This window comes from Cucurbita pepo, chromosome LG10 (assembly GCF_002806865.2).
Source record: "Cucurbita pepo subsp. pepo cultivar mu-cu-16 chromosome LG10, ASM280686v2, whole genome shotgun sequence".
NCBI classification, from domain to species: domain Eukaryota; kingdom Viridiplantae; phylum Streptophyta; class Magnoliopsida; order Cucurbitales; family Cucurbitaceae; genus Cucurbita; species Cucurbita pepo.
Window position 1 is genome coordinate 2,406,119 of NC_036647.1, and position 15,508 is coordinate 2,421,626.

The 15,508-nt window shown below is 38.4% G+C and overlaps 3 protein-coding genes and 1 pseudogene across 4 annotated transcripts; 1 reads left to right on the forward strand and 3 right to left on the reverse strand.

Annotated features, from left to right (window-relative positions):
* The first annotated feature begins 254 nt into the window (after positions 1-254).
* Positions 255-5,167, forward strand: LOC111803714 (extra-large guanine nucleotide-binding protein 1-like). Of its 2 annotated transcripts, none has more exons than XM_023688237.1 (8): positions 255-2,068; positions 2,167-2,304; positions 2,382-2,486; positions 2,587-2,763; positions 2,912-3,092; positions 3,576-3,820; positions 4,037-4,200; positions 4,356-5,167. In XM_023688237.1, the coding sequence occupies exons 1-8, from the start codon at positions 761-763 to the stop codon at positions 4,942-4,944; spliced, it is 2,907 nt and encodes a 968-aa protein (XP_023544005.1). In that variant the 5' UTR covers positions 255-760; the 3' UTR covers positions 4,945-5,167. The 2 variants fall into 2 exon arrangements, with proteins under 2 accessions (XP_023544005.1, XP_023544006.1); XM_023688238.1 differs by having other exon boundaries at positions 3,579-3,820.
* Positions 5,168-5,319: 152 nt separating this feature from the next.
* Positions 5,320-7,749, reverse strand: LOC111803694 (annotated as a pseudogene).
* A 391-nt stretch (positions 7,750-8,140) lies between these two features.
* On the reverse strand, positions 8,141-9,921 carry LOC111804376 (B3 domain-containing transcription factor VRN1-like). The gene is made up of 5 exons (XM_023689152.1): positions 9,737-9,921; positions 9,335-9,668; positions 9,154-9,257; positions 8,765-9,079; positions 8,141-8,661 (listed from the first exon to the last, which is right to left on the reverse strand). The coding sequence occupies exons 1-5, from the start codon at positions 9,797-9,799 to the stop codon at positions 8,422-8,424; spliced, it is 1,056 nt and encodes a 351-aa protein (XP_023544920.1). The 5' UTR covers positions 9,800-9,921; the 3' UTR covers positions 8,141-8,421.
* A 1,327-nt stretch (positions 9,922-11,248) lies between these two features.
* On the reverse strand, positions 11,249-15,382 carry LOC111803649. Its single transcript, XM_023688159.1, has one exon. It carries the CDS (start codon positions 14,590-14,592, stop codon positions 11,767-11,769), a length of 2,826 nt encoding a protein of 941 aa, XP_023543927.1. The 5' UTR covers positions 14,593-15,382; the 3' UTR covers positions 11,249-11,766.
* Between the last annotated feature and the right edge of the window lie 126 nt (positions 15,383-15,508).

The window sequence follows — 15,508 nt, forward strand, 5'->3', positions numbered from 1 at the left end:
ATATATATATATATATATATATATATATATATATATATATATATATATATTGTCTAAAATGACAAATACAGGGACAAAGATAAAAAAAAGACGAAGTAAAACGACAAAAATAAATATTTTGAGCAAAATGGATAAAAGTTGAAAGGATAAAAATAGAAGAGAACTAATATAAAATTAAATCAATAGTTATTTCTTTTACAATATAAATATAGATTTATTTTATTTTTTATTATTACTACACAAAAGATTCCGCCTCCAACACCCAGCTGCTGGTTATTCTTTCCTCTCTCTCTCTCACATTTCCAATAGCTTTTTCTTTTTCCTCTCAACCAAACAGTGCGCTCTCTCATCCCCACCGAATTTGGATTTTCCTGGTTCATCTTCTCTCTCTCTGTCTCCTCTGATTTCTTTGTATCTTGAATTCTTCTATTGCGACTTCTTCTTAATTCATTTTTGTCTTCTTACTCTTCGCTTCTGAACTACATTTTTTGTGCCATACCCTCTCTGCATCATTTCTCTAGCTTGTGGCTCATTTTTCTTTGCTGTTTATCCCTTTTGGTTGATTACTGATTGCTGAAGGTTCGGTTCGGATATACCTTCATTGATTTTTGAAGGGTACACAGTTTCTCTTTGAATTGCTTGGTGGGAGAGGAATCTGTTGCTTCGTTAAATGCTCTATACTTTACAGCTTTATTTGGTTTTGTTGGTGATAGGGTTAGACTTGAAATTAGGGTTAGGGCCTTAGATTTTCGGGATTGAAATGCCTCTGGTCGAGGCAATGGCTTCGGATCCTGTTGATGGCTTACCGTATTCGTTTGCTAAGGAGTACAAAGGCCCACCGGTGCCGTATGATCTTCCTCAAGCTCTTCCGATCAACGTGGACCGGATTCCGGTGGCTGCAGTGGTAGATGAGGTTTCTTTTACTCATAAGATGTCTTTGCCAGTTGTACAACCAATTTTGGCGCAGGATGTTCTGACGAAAAAGTTCTCTAAGGAGTTGGAACCTGCTGGTGGGAAGTCTGTGGTTTCACCTACATCTGTTATTGCGTTTGATCAGAGTACTGAGGATAGTCGCAGGTGTCTGTCGAAGGAATCAGATTCTGGCTCTGAAAGAACTGTTTCACCAACTTCTGTTATTGCCTTTGAGGACAGAGCAGCGAGTAATCATGGATGTCAATTGTCTGGTGACTTGAGTAGTTCAGGAGCTTTGGAGTTTTCAAATGGGAAAATTGTTTCTGGCGAATTTTCGAATGTTGGCAACTGCTCGAGGGCTTTTGGTTGCTCATCGATTAGTCATGGAAATTCTTGTGAGTTATTAGGTGAGGCTGGGAGCTCTTGCACGATAGAGTTTTCTGGTAGCTTTAATAAATCGCAGCGAAGCTCATGTTCTTTGAGAGCTTCCAATTGTAGGAAGGAAAGCATGGATTTCAATGATATCAATCAAGTTGACTGGGTCTCTACAGAATCAGGATTGAGTACAGATTATCCATCTTCTCGGGTTTCATCTATGAAAGTTGTAAACGAGGGAGGTTGTAACAGTAGGAGGTCAGCTTCAACATTTCTTGACCCTGAGTCTGAGGATACATATAATGAAGAGTACAGTCAGGATGGACCAGAAACTTTGCGAGTGAAAAGAGAACCACTTAGGAAAGGAAAAAAAGGATCATGTTATCGATGCTGCAAGGGGAACCGGTTTACTGAAAAGGAGGTTTGCATCGTCTGTGATGCCAAATATTGTAGCAGCTGCGTGCTTAGAGCTATGGGTTCAATGCCTGAAGGTCGCAAATGTGTTACTTGCATAGGATATCCTATTGATGAGTCAAAGCGAGGAAATTTGGGAAAATGTTCCAGAATGCTTAAGAGACTGCTGAATGAGTTGGAGATCCGACAGGTTATGAAGGCTGAGAAGTGTTGTGAGGCGAATCAGCTACCACCAGAGTACGTTTTTGTGAATGGGGAACCTTTATCTTTCGAGGAGCTTACAATGCTACAGACCTGCCCTAACCCACCAAAGAAGCTAAAACCAGGAAATTATTGGTACGATAAGGTTTCTGGTCTTTGGGGAAAGGTGAATCTAGTTACCTTGATTTGTTCTCCATTTCTTTTATTTTCCTTTTGAAGCCTATTTCTTCATTATGCAATAAAACTTTGCAATCTAATTAACAGGAAGGACAAAAACCTTCGAAAATAACTACTCCTCATCTTAACATCGGTGGGCCGATTAAGGCAGATGCTAGCAATGGAAATACAAAGATTTTTATAAATGGCAGAGAAATTACAAAAGCAGAGCTCCGTATGCTGCAGGTAAATTTTGTAAGTGTAACCTTTGTTTCTAGCGTAACTAACTTCTAAAATTAAAAGGGAACATTTGATCATTGTAGTTGGCTGGAGTTCAATGTGCTGGTAACCCACACTTTTGGGTCAATGAGGATGGATCGTACCAAGAGGAGGGACAGAAAAACACCAAAGGGTACATATGGGGGAAGGTACCGTCTTGTGGAAATAGACAGGAAATTTAGCTTTTAACTTACATTCGTAGCTTTAATTGGTCATATACTTGTTTTTGACTTCTTGATTGCATTTTAGGCTGGAACGAAGCTTGTCTGTGCTTTCTTATCGCTACCAGTTCCTTCTAAATCTTCAGCTTATTCTGGGGAACCAGACAGCAACCTTGTTTACAGAACTTTTCCTGACTACCTTGCTCTTCAAAAGCTCCTTTTAGTTGGTTATGATGGATCTGGGACAAGTACTATATTCAAGCAGGTAGTTTCTAATTGGTCAATTGAGTATTTGGTTCATCATATAATTGTGTGTAACTCTGTAAATTTCTTTAGTCATCTCAATTTTGCCACATTCCAAATCTTTCGTAGTCAAGTTAAGTCGGTAATTTCATTTTCTAATTGCTTGGCAGGCCAAAATTCTATACAAGGATGCACCTTTCTCTAAAGATGAACGTGAACTTATTAAGTTGAAGATCCAGAGCAATGTGTACGGATATCTTGGTATAATTCTTGAAGGCCGTGAACGATTTGAGGAGGAAAGTTCGGCTGAAATAAGGAGGAGAAAGCTGTCTGATGAAGTTGACCCTGCTGGTAGGAGTTGTTATTGATTCTTGTCTCATTATCTATTTAAGGCATTAGACAAGGTTGCTGTCAGGTGCTTGCTAGTTACCTGGAACAGAAGTTTTGGATAATATGACTTAGGCTTAGATTCAGCATTCAAGTATCTGTCGAATGCATTATTAGTGTTCTAATGGTTGAGTGTTTTATTTATTTTTTAATATAACAGCAGCTCACTTCGAGGGTGGCCCCTTGTCAAAGGCCCGGGGTTTATAAGTAATTCCTATTGAGAGGTCCTGTATTTGAACGGTCAGATTAATAAGTAAAACTCCCATCTCTTCTGGGTCTAATCCTTAGGGGCGGGCATGGGTGCCCACTTAGCTCCTGTATGTGTTGTAGCTGTGTAATGTACAAGACTGTTTCACTTTTCTGGTGTTTGTAGTTAGCATTATTGTTATTATTATATAAAATGCTAGATTGGTATTAATTTGTTGACATGATTTTTTGGGCTAAAAGTAGGATGCTCGAGTATTGATTCTGACAAAAGCATATACTCAATTGGGCCAAGATTGAAAGCTTTCTCCGATTGGCTTCTCAAGACTATGGTTTCAGGAACTTTGGAGACTATCTTTCCTGCAGCTACTCGAGAATATGCTCCGTTGGTTGAAGAGTTGTGGAATGATGCTGCTATTCAGGCAACCTACAAACGAGGAAGTGAGTTGGAAATGCTGCCGAACGTTGCTCATTACTTCCTAAAAAGAGTAAGTTCTTGTAGTATTTGCCTAAACTTGTTTAATCTAGAAAATCTCTTATGTTCCATTGATATTGTATACTGGTTTACTTGTTAAAGTCAGCTGTCTTGTGGGTTTGTAGTTTTCTTTTCTTACCTATAAACTCAGAAGTTGGCAACTCAATAATAGTTGGAAGGTCTAATATCTTGTTCCCATTATGGATTCTAATATTCTGTGTTTCTCCAGGTTGTAGACATATTGACAACCGATTATGAACCTTCCGATTCAGATATCCTATATGCTGAGGGTCTTATTTCATCCAATGGGCTTGCTTGCGTAGATTTCTCATTTCCACAATCTGCACCTAATGATGATATAGACACTGCTGATCAGCACAACTCTTTGTTTACGTGAGTGATAATACTTGGTAGAGGTTTATCCATTTATTTATCTTTCCAAGTATGAGTGCCTTACGCTTTGGCATTCTCTGTTCCTTCACTTCGTATTGAGTTAAAGGTACTAATTCAATCATCGATGATCATACTCATTTTGATTGGTTTGTCAGGTATCAACTTATTAGAGCCCATGCAAGAGGAATTGGTGAAAATTGCAAGTGGCTGGAGATGTTTGAAGACATTGGGATTGTTATCTTTTGTGTCTCTCTGAGCGACTACGATCAGTTTTCCATTGATGGAAATGGGGATTCAGTGAATAAGATGCTACTTAGCAGGAAATTCTTTGAAAGTTTGGTTACTCATCCGACCTTCGATCAAATGAACTTCCTTGTATTACTGAACAAATATGATCTGTTTGAAGAGAAGATAGAACGGGTACCATTAACTCAGTGCGCGTGGTTCGACGATTTCCATCCAATGATCAGCCGCAACCGCTCTAACAGCCAGAACAATATAAATAGCAGCCCCTCTCTAGGACAACTCGGTTTACACTATGTTGCAGTAAAATTCAAAAGGCTCTTCACCACACTAACTGGGCGGAAGCTGTATGTTTCACCTGTGAAGGGTTTAGAACCTTATAGTGTTGATGCAGCTCTTAAGTATGCGAGGGAGATAATAAAGTGGGATGAAGAAAGAACCAACTTTAGCCTGAGTGAGCACTCGGTCTACAGCACAGAGGAAAGTTCGTTTTCTCACTAATGATTTAGATCAAGGGTGGCGTGTAGAGTGGGTAGAAATGCTATACCAATACTAAATTCATGCAGTTGTACATACGATAGCTTTGTAAATGAACTAGATAAGCCTATTGCTTCCACGAGTAATTGCAGCTGTAAGTTAGCAGAATACCATTTTGGTAGTAGAGGCAGAAATTAGTGTTCAATTTTCAATATTATGAGGCCTATTTTGGAGTAAGTCTTCAGTACTTCCATATGAGTTCTAACTTCTTGTAGCTTTTCTTATTGGAACATCAAAAGTCATAAATAATGGTAAATGGAAGTTAAATATTATCACCTCAGTAGCATCCATATTAGCTGATGTCCTATTGTCTTCTTTATCTGTTTGAAGGGGTCGATACTCCAAATAAAGCATTTCTCCTTCCCTTTGATTATTCTCCTGAAGGTCATCATCTTGGAAATATTGATCATTTCCTTGACTATCAACTTCCTATGAATAAGGTAAAAGTTAAAAGATTATCCACAAAAATATATTTCAGTAAGATCCCAAGAAATAATTTAAAGATTATGCTCTATCTCATGCTCGAATTGAATGTATTTTGGTTCTTGAAACTGGCTATACTCAAACTGAATTAATCTAGTTTTTGGCATTTTATGCAGTTTCAAAGATCTTGATTGTTATGATTTTGAGTTTTGGAATGCTATATCAATTCAATAATGCAGTCTTTATGTATAATTTAGTTCGTAAGGCGCAAACATGTGGAGCATCATATACATATTAAATTACAACTACATTCACAACGTTAGATTAACAAGAAAAAACGTTCACCAATGAAAGAAGGGACTTACCTGATCTTCCCTGTTTTTTTTTTCATACAAAACCACTGTACAATGAAAACTTGGTTCTGCTATGCAGTCTTCAACGCACAGGAAGACAGTGGCGTGTGACTTTGACATTAAACTGTCCGCATACGTTTCCCTTTTCAAGAACAAACTCAAAATCACATTTGTCATTTCTTCTCAACTTATGGCCCTCGTAAAATTTTAGACCATCCAGCAGTAATAGAAACACGATTCTGGGTGGTGAAACAGATGGTTGCTGCCCACAACTGGCCCTCTTCATCTCTAAGAACTATGTTTTGTTTCAACGAGATGTTCTGATCCCTCACCATACGTCCAGAAATATACTGCAATTCAATTCAAAACCAAATCATCAGAAATGGCGTTCTCTCCAACATCCCTCAAAAGCTTCAGACAAGCCATTGGTTACCTGTAATCTCAATAGTAGCACAAATGGAAACACGGGAAGGTTCCAACAGAAATTTGTTGAGTATATTTTGGGAATATAATCTATTATCAATTTCAAGCTTTTAATTTTAGTAGCGAGTTAAATTCTTGCCATGCCATTTGCTCTTCATTTCTATATTGATATAACACATGTGAGTTAAAGCTTCAAATTCTCCTTTTCTCACCACCCAATTTTTTAGGCTTCGAAAATCGGACGACAAACAAGCCAAGAGTGAAAACGAATAAAATAAAATAAAATTAAAAAAAAAAATTTTAAAAAAAAGTAAAATCTAAGTTTAATGTGAATCGTAAAAATCAAGAAAAATCTGAATCGTTACATCATATATGAAATGAGGAATTGAAAAATAAAAGTGCCATCTTCAAACCTTTTTATGTTTTGAAAACAAGTACTCACCTGACCCAACTTGTAACCGCGTCCTCTTGCTGGATATTGAATGCTTGGCATCTTCTTTGACCTTCAAAATTGGAACAGAATTAGCAGCATCTGCTGCCACAGCCTCCAAAATTGGGATACAACTAGCAGCTTTAGCTGCCACTGCCTTCTTACATCCATTTGTACCAAATATCTCAACATCAAACGAACAGTGGCCGTCATACTGGAAAGCTAAGAAGTCTCCATATTTCAGAAAATAGTAATCTACGAATGCCGGCCAGCCATTCTTGAAATACACAAGGTCATCTAGTTTTTCCAACATAATACGCCATGATTTTCCCATAGGATCTTTTATGATAGCTTTTTCTGGAAAAGATCCATTTAAATGCTTCACAAAAGCTGGCGGTATGCTCTGGAAACAAGAGATGGGAAATGAAATAATGCAAACAGATAACAAAACAAAACAAATCATCTCACACGCAAGTACATGGGAAAAGTATCAACATGCTAACCCAGAAACCCTTAAGAGGAGCAAATGCATCTCTAACCAATGGTCAAAATATCAAGTAACTTTTGAGACCCATTTTATGTGCACGTGCAATGCAGAGTCAACCATTGGTCAAAATTAATCCCAAATGTTCTTTTGCTCAGTAAAGAACAAGTAACAGAGCCATTTGTGAAACTCCAGTAATCAACCTAAAAAGGAAGGGGGAAAACGGCGATGAAATCGCTTAAGTTCCACCATACTCAAATAGACTCGAATCCTTCGCGTTTCCGAAATTCCAAAATCAAAATCATAAGAACAGTAGGAACAAACGAAAACAAGGGGGAAAAAGAAGCCCCATAAATTTTAATGTTAGGGTATATACAATGTGGATGATTAAACAGAGAAGAGAAAGCATTACCATATGCAGAGAGCCGGAATCGGGAATAAAAACCTTGAAGAACTCAAGGCTAGAAGCGGCACTGGTGCTGCCGTGCTTCAATCATTCGCGCCAAAAGAAGTATCGACGAAGAATCAGATAACAATCCGCAAAACAGGGGAAAGATTTTGGTAATCATAATAGAAGAAGAACGGAAGGCGTGAATAGCAACAAAAAAAAGGAAGAATTTAAGAAGGTTCACCTCTCCAAATTTCACCACACCACATGCATGCAAGTATAGGGTGAGGGCTCATCTTTCTAGGGTTTTGGGAATTTTTTTATTTTTTTATTTCTAAAATGCTCGTTTGGCATAAGAAATTATAATTTATTAAAAAAAAATTATTTTAAATTATTTTTTTTAAAGTTCATGGGATGCTCTTAATTAGCCAATGTAAGATTACGTCTAAGTTTAAATACAAAAATTAGATTGAAATTTTCTATATACATTCCTATTTATGTTAATAGACTGTGAAATTTATCCCCTTTTATGTATTAATGTTTGAATAAGAAACTATGCTTTGATTGCGACGAAGAATACAAGAAAAAAAATCAAGGCCGACAAAAGCGATAGACTATGATCGAGGCGATAATTTCCCATAAACTTCATGAATTATACATAATCAAAACCATAGAATCTCCATAAGAACATACCAACAAGACAGAAAAAAAAAAAATTGTTTAAAAAGAAACATGAGAGATCATAAGAAAAGCACAAGGCCTTTAAACATCAGCATGTCAGATTCGTCCCCAGAAAGGCATATTTCCACTAAAGAACACGAAAGGACAAACACAGCTTGCCTCTGATTGTCAATGGCAGTTTTTAAGAGAATTGAAGAACATCCAACAGATAATAAAGACACAGACCAAAATAAAAGGGTTTTTTTTTTTTTTCAGTTCATTAAGGTTGCTTGAAAATGGTCACTTTAAAAACGCAGTTTTGTTTGCTCACCATTTCAAACAAGCAGGTGTCTCCATCATTCAACCCATTTTCACCGTAAAATTTCCTCCAACCACCTGAGAATCTCATACATCCTTCATACTGCTTTAATGTTACCATCCATTCCTTATTCCCAGTTTGAAGCTTTACAGATTTCATTTCTGGTGAAAAATGCTCCTTACCAAACGCCATGGGAATGTTCTGTCAATGATCAACAACATAAAATGCCTCAAATCCCATGAAAATGTATACATTTTATGAACTAAAGAAATGGGTTTTGATTGTTTTCTTCTGTTTTTGTTACCAAGATTCTGTTCTTGTAGCTTTTGTAATGAATATCCACTTTGAAGAAGGGATTTCTGGTTGATGCAGTGTTCTTATCTTGTAATTTGGTGAACAAAAATCTTCCTTTCTTAATCATTTCGAAGAACACAACATCGCCTTCTTTCAACAGATTTTCCTGTACAAAACGCTTCCACCCACTGGAAACGTATGCAAATTTATCTACACTTCCACTCCATTTATACAAAAGTGGCCATTTTCTACCATTTGCAGTTTGAACGTTAAAATTTCCAGATTTCTCACATAAATAACTCCTTGCAAATTTCGCAGGAAAAACCTCCAAGAACGAAGAACAAATTATCAAACAAGATCAAACGAGAAAGGGTTCAGAATAATCAAACAAGAGCTTACCATGTTGTATCTACCGCATACGTTTGATTGGTTCAACACAACTTGGAAGCCAGGTTTCTCTGTTGCTGATTTTCGTCTTCTCCTTGAAACCCCAATTTCATAGTCTTTTACAGAAGATGGTTAAAAGATAAACTATCAAATTCTACAAGAACACTTCAAAATAACTTCCAAAAGTTCATACCTTCTTCATCTGAATCAGAAACAGAGTCATCGTCCTCTTCAGATTCTGTTATAGAATCACAAACATGGAGAGAAGAATATTCGGATTCCAATCCAGTTGGGTCGAATATGGTTACTTCAAAGCTCGAACTTCTGCCCTCCAATCTAAAAACCAGCAGAGACCCAAACTCCAAACGGTAGTGGTTGGCAAATTTATGCCACCCCTTTTGCAGCCAAACGGCGCCATTAGCAGCCATTGTCAGACCCACTTTCCATTTCATTCCATCGGGAAGCTTTAGAATTACGGCACTTGACAAGAGCTTACCGTATTTCTTCACGAACTTCTTCGGAATCATCTAGAAAAGAAGCAAACCGTTTAAGAGATAGAGATAAGAAACGAAAGTGAAGGAGACTCTGTTTTCACCAGTTTTTTATCTTCGAGGTTTCTGTGCAGAAGGATTTTGAAAAACTGAGGAGAAGAAGCCATTGTTGGTGGTCAAGCTGCAGATAATGAAAGAAAGCTGAATCCGGGAACATGAAGTTGGTGAAAAATGTCGGCGTCTGTTCAGATATTGTGCATCGGATCGTACATACGGTTTTCAAGGACTGTTCTGCTCTGCTCTGCTANTTTTTTTTTTTTTTTTTTTTTTTTTTTTCTTCATTATTGTGGTATAGCCAATAAGGTTTTTTCGATTTAGTTTTATTTGGAGTTGGCATTATTGTAGTGTCCAGGCAGAGCTGGTAGCTTTCTGGAACAAGCCATTGTCAGCATAAAGCAAGCTCCAACCAGCTGAGAATCTGACATAACTCGCCTATTGCTCCTTCTTTCAAGAGATTTTTCTCTGCTAAACGCCTCCTTCCGGCTTCCACTCCAATTGTACAAAACAAGTTCATTGGGAATGGCGTCCAAGAAGAAGAACCAAACATTGATGTGGGATTTATAAGACAGGAGCTTACCATGTTGAATGTACCTCGTATGTTTGACTGATTGGCATGGCAAGGTTTTTTTTTTTTTTTTTTTTTTTTTTTTTTTNTTTTTTGTAAAAGTTATATAATGTTGGCTTACAATTAATAAAACTGCAAATCCAATTGTTTATGTTCTCTACTTTAACAATCTACTTCAGTTTTAAAACACTTTAACAAAAGTTTGAAAGACAAAGTACAAAGAAGATAATATTTGCTAGGATTTTGACTGTTACACTCATTTGAATTATTTCTAAGTTTAATGGGAAGATAAATAGTGAGCTCTAAGTTATAAGTTTGATACTTGGATGAATTTTTAGTGTTTAAAAAATGGTATAATATAACACAAAGAGAAATTTTTCCTAAAAGGCTATGTGATAGATTCAAATTCTCCTTTGGTTAGTTTTTTACACGTTTGATTCATATTTCTGCATATTAAATTAATTTTAGTATATAATAGTTTATGTTTTTGGTGTGTGACAATAAATGTGTGGATATAAATAATATGAAGTGGGGCCAAAGGTAATAAAAATAATAATATGATTGGGCTATTGACTTTGGGTGATCTGATCTCACCAAAAGGAATCAAACCCAAATGAACTTTTTTGGTTTGGTGATGCATTTCAACATTAAACCCTTTAATTTGGTTTCTGTCCCTTTCTTATCTTTATATCTCAATTTCATTATTGCCTTTTAATTTTAATTATATCCTATATTATTCAAATTCAATTTTATAATTAATTTTCTCCTTTGTGCATTGACTCCACCTCCACCTTGATCTTCAATTTTATTTATTTATTTATTTATTTATTATTTTATCTCCATCGAAAATAAAAATGATGACGACGAGGACGACGACGCAACAAGCGTGCAAGTAGCTGTTTTAAATGAAGTAAGATATTTGGTCAAAGTCAACGTTTTGACATATTGATCTGAAAGCGACTTAATGAAGCAGAAAGAAGAGATAAAGAACAGAGAGAAGAAGCACTCTATAGAGTAGTGAGTGACATGTCTTTGCGAAGCTCAGATGGACATTATCTATACCATTGAGAGTGGAAAAATAGCAGCAAACTCAGAAAGCAAAAATAACTTGAAAATGGGAAATGTTTCTGAGCATCAGCTAAATACAGCACCCATAACAACTCTCTATCGCTACCACTTGTTTTACACAGATTCAAGAATTTGAGCTTTTCTCTGGCTGCTCAAGATCACGGCGCCATGGCTGCTCGAGATCAAACGATTTCCCCAGAGCTCAGTCTAGCACCAATCAACTCAAAAAAGAGAACAATTCAAGTAAAAATAAGTATGAATCAACAAATTCATCTGCTTGTGCTGGAGAGCTGTAAGTGAAGATCAAAGCATCCGAGAAGGGTGGGACGATAATGCACTCTCCATCGTTTTCGGGATGCCCTTTAGTTTATTGCTTCGAGTTTTCTCTCTTACGGATACTTCTCCCCCCTTGTCCAAATGACATGGCTGCTGCTTCAGGTGTTATACTTCTGAACCTTCTTCAACTGTAGGAAGAGCACCCTCTTTGATAAAAGTTGGATTAAGAAACTTTGCTACGAAAGCCCATAATCTGTAGACATCTTCGAAATTGCTCAAAAATCCCAGAGAAGCTGTCACGACTTCGCCCCGCATGAACTCGCTCTTTCCGCTGAGCTTCCCACTTTCCATTGGTCTGCAAAGGGTTGTGTCTTCTAGGTTTGAACCACTTTTTTGATGTCTCGGATTGTCGACGATGCGTATGTGACTAAGGAAACCGATTCCTAGAGATATACCTTCTCTTTCAGCTAGCTTCTGTACAATTTCTGGGTTGATTAGCCCCCTAACTCGGTCTCTCACATTGAATGCTACGGCAGCACCCCTTTCGTATTTTATTTTAGGACCATAAATTTGAACAAGATTCGCCCTGCTGCTTCCATCCGAATCGGGTAACCTAAGTTGTAGTAGTGACGTCACGAGCCAATTGATCAGATATCTTAACCTGAGAGTAGTCTTGTTGAGACCCAACAAGTCGATATGATCAATATGGCGGCAAATTATCTCAGGTTCTCTCCTGTCCCAATCTTGCCCATCACCATATTCACCATCACTGGTACCTTCATCATCATCAAAGCTGGTAATAGACATTTCACCTGGCTCAAAGTTACAGCTCTGGTGCTCTTTACCGTTGTCTTCAATGCCGAAAGAGACTCTTCTTCCCTTGTTCTGCACTTCAGATTCCTCTACTCCGAAAAACCTCCCACCGGCGAATCTATTCCCTCGGCGTCCCAACAACCTAAATTCACCTTCAGTTTCACGTCTTATTGCACTCTCCTTAATCTCGGGGCAGATCTCAGAGGTCGAACCATTCTCTAAGTTATGGTGCTGGGATCCAGAAGTTGAATTGCTAAGATGAGATCTCTTGACATCACAACTTGACATACCATTTGAAAGTGCTTTGCCAATTTTGTCTACCTCCAACACGTCCGTATGCTCCGAACTCTTTTTACCGCCCTGTAAGACAGGGCTCCTTATTGAATCTTTACTTCCACCAACCTCCTTGTAGCGATCGAGCTCTTGAGAAACTGACATGACAGCTGCATCAAATGACAGCATACTTCTTTCATCACCTGCCCTTGAATTTACTTCTTTGTCATCATAAAGTGGGCTGCTGTATATTTTTGAAGTCGGTTTGGGTGATTGTTGCCTATTTTTTCGATATGCAAACCAATACGGGGGCAACGGGGAGGCAATTTCATGTTTGCTGAAGCCAGCATTATCAGACCCAAGTGGACTGTGGCCTAAATCAATCCATAATGAGTTATCAGATGATTCGTCTTCACTGAATACCGGGCTCTTCATCACCTCTCCAACAGAAAAACTCTCCGTTTCCTCAAATATAGTGCTCGTAGCATCTCTCTCAGAACTTTCATGATCCATCTCAGTTTCAAATACGTCTCTAACCTGAGAAGATGTGAACGCACCCGAGAAAGCGGGCAGTTGAGATTTTTGACGTGTTTCAGAGGCTTTAACGACATTCTCAGAGATTCCGTCTTCTTCAATCCCAGCGAATCCATCAAGACCATCAATTGAATCACTCAGGTACAAAGGATATTCAGGAGTTATCTTCACGATTCCTGAACCTGTACTCCCAGAATGATTCTGTAAACTTGCCATTACTGATTTCTTGATCAGTAGACATCCAAACCCGGTTGGATCAAATCCAAAAACTCTATAGAACGATGTGACAATGAAATCTGGCCGGAAAAGGGACAGTCCAAGAGAATCCATGTCTTTGGGACCTAAAGATCCAGCATCAAGCAGCACGTGCCAGTTGTTCTGTTGCGCTAGAGCCATCCATTGATACGAATACTTCGCTCCCGTCACTCTAGATTGAACTGGAAACACAAAAAGACCAGTAGCAGAGTCCTTCTTCTTTCTCCTCTTATTCGAAATTTGTTTTCTCAAATCAGTGGAGCAGAGTTTCAGGGATGGCCATTTGAACCAGGCGCTATACACTTTCGCACCTTTCTCTCTAGCACTCTGAGCCATCCAAGTCACAGATTGACTCTCATAATCAAACATGGTCAACAATTTTTTGTTGGTATGAAAAGGATATGAATCAGCAAGCAATTTAAAAGCAGACCCTCTACTTACAGTAAACACAAGCCCATATTCATGCTCAGGAATGTTCAAATAGTCCATGATCTTAAGCTTTATATCATGTTCAACAGTCCCCTTTTCAGCCCCACCATAAAGAGCATGGTTGCTCAGATTTGCAGTTATCTCAGACAAGCTAAATGTGGAGGACTCCCAATAGTGAAGTGTTTGAACATAAGAAAAAAGTCCAAAGCCACAGTAATCGAGGCATACCTTTGAAGAAAGGTGCGAGTACTCGTTGGACCTCAGTTGATCGATCTTCTCGGAGGATTGGAAATTCGGGTACATAGTAAGGAACTTGGAGAAACATTCATGGAGGTCAGGAATGTCGTCTTCGGACTCGTAAGTGCGCTCGGCAGCGAGCGCGGTGGCGCGCAGGAATTCCCGCTGCGCGTGGAGTCTAGCGAGCGACCGCGACCGGCCCAAGCCACTGCCGTCGTCCTGGTCGCCAAGTGAGTCGGATTCATCAATATCTTGCGATTTGAAGAGAGACCCATTTTCAGATGCTTCTTCGAGAGCTTCCCTGAGCTTGTTCTCTTGCAGTTTTCGAAGAATTGATGAGCTTTTCTTGGCGTCATGACCAGTGGCTGACCCATCTCTTCTTCGGCCCTTCTTGTCCATTAATAGAGCAGCAGCGCAATGAGACAGATTTTTCCATAGTGAAAGATGCATTTAAGCTCGTTTTCAAAAAGGCAACCCAGAGAGATTAAGCAGCAAAAGTTTGTGAGGAGAATAACAACAAAGGGGGTTTCTAGCCCATCAAAATCGAAAAATAATTGGAAAAAGAAAATTATTCAGTTTCGAACCCTAGACCCCCAAAAGGCAATCAGAAGGGATCTTGAAACAGATCAGAAAAACCCCACTTCAAAAATACCAGAAATGGAAGAGATTTAAGAACAATTCCGACTACAGATGCAAAACCTCAACTCGGAGGAATTCAACTAAAGCCATCCAACACAAATAGTTCCCACCGAATCTTAGAAAATGAACTCGAAATTGACATTCTCTACGGAAAAGTCAAGACAGAGACCAGAACCACCGCGGCGAGTCCCACAAAGGAAAAAAATCGTAGAGTCAAAACCTAGAAACCCAGAATCCAGATCCTTAAATTTAAGCACAAAAACCAAACTCCAACAGGAATCACACCAAAAATTCACAAGACAACCACCATGAAATCGGCAATAGCTTCAAAGAGCTCAACAAGTTCTTGGGCCAATCTTGAATTTCTGTAGCAGCTCGAAGAAGACGAGGGATTCCTCACCAGAAATACTCTCCCTTCCGAGGAAAAGCAAGTGAAATGAAGCCAAATAATACCAATCTGTATAATCCTCTCTCTCTCTCTCTCACCTTATTCTTAAATCTTCTACGCTACCTTCTCTCTCTCTCTTGGCGGGCAGTAAGAAAGGACAAATTGACTTTGATAAACCAAATGGGTGTTAGATGATATTATAATCCATGCAAATTTAGAATACTTTATGGAGTGACAGAGATAATTGCTGGGTTTATCTTTGTTTCTATTAGGACTTTTGTTATTTTATACAATTATTCCTTTGGCTGTGTTGGTGGAGTAGCGACCCACAAGCCACAA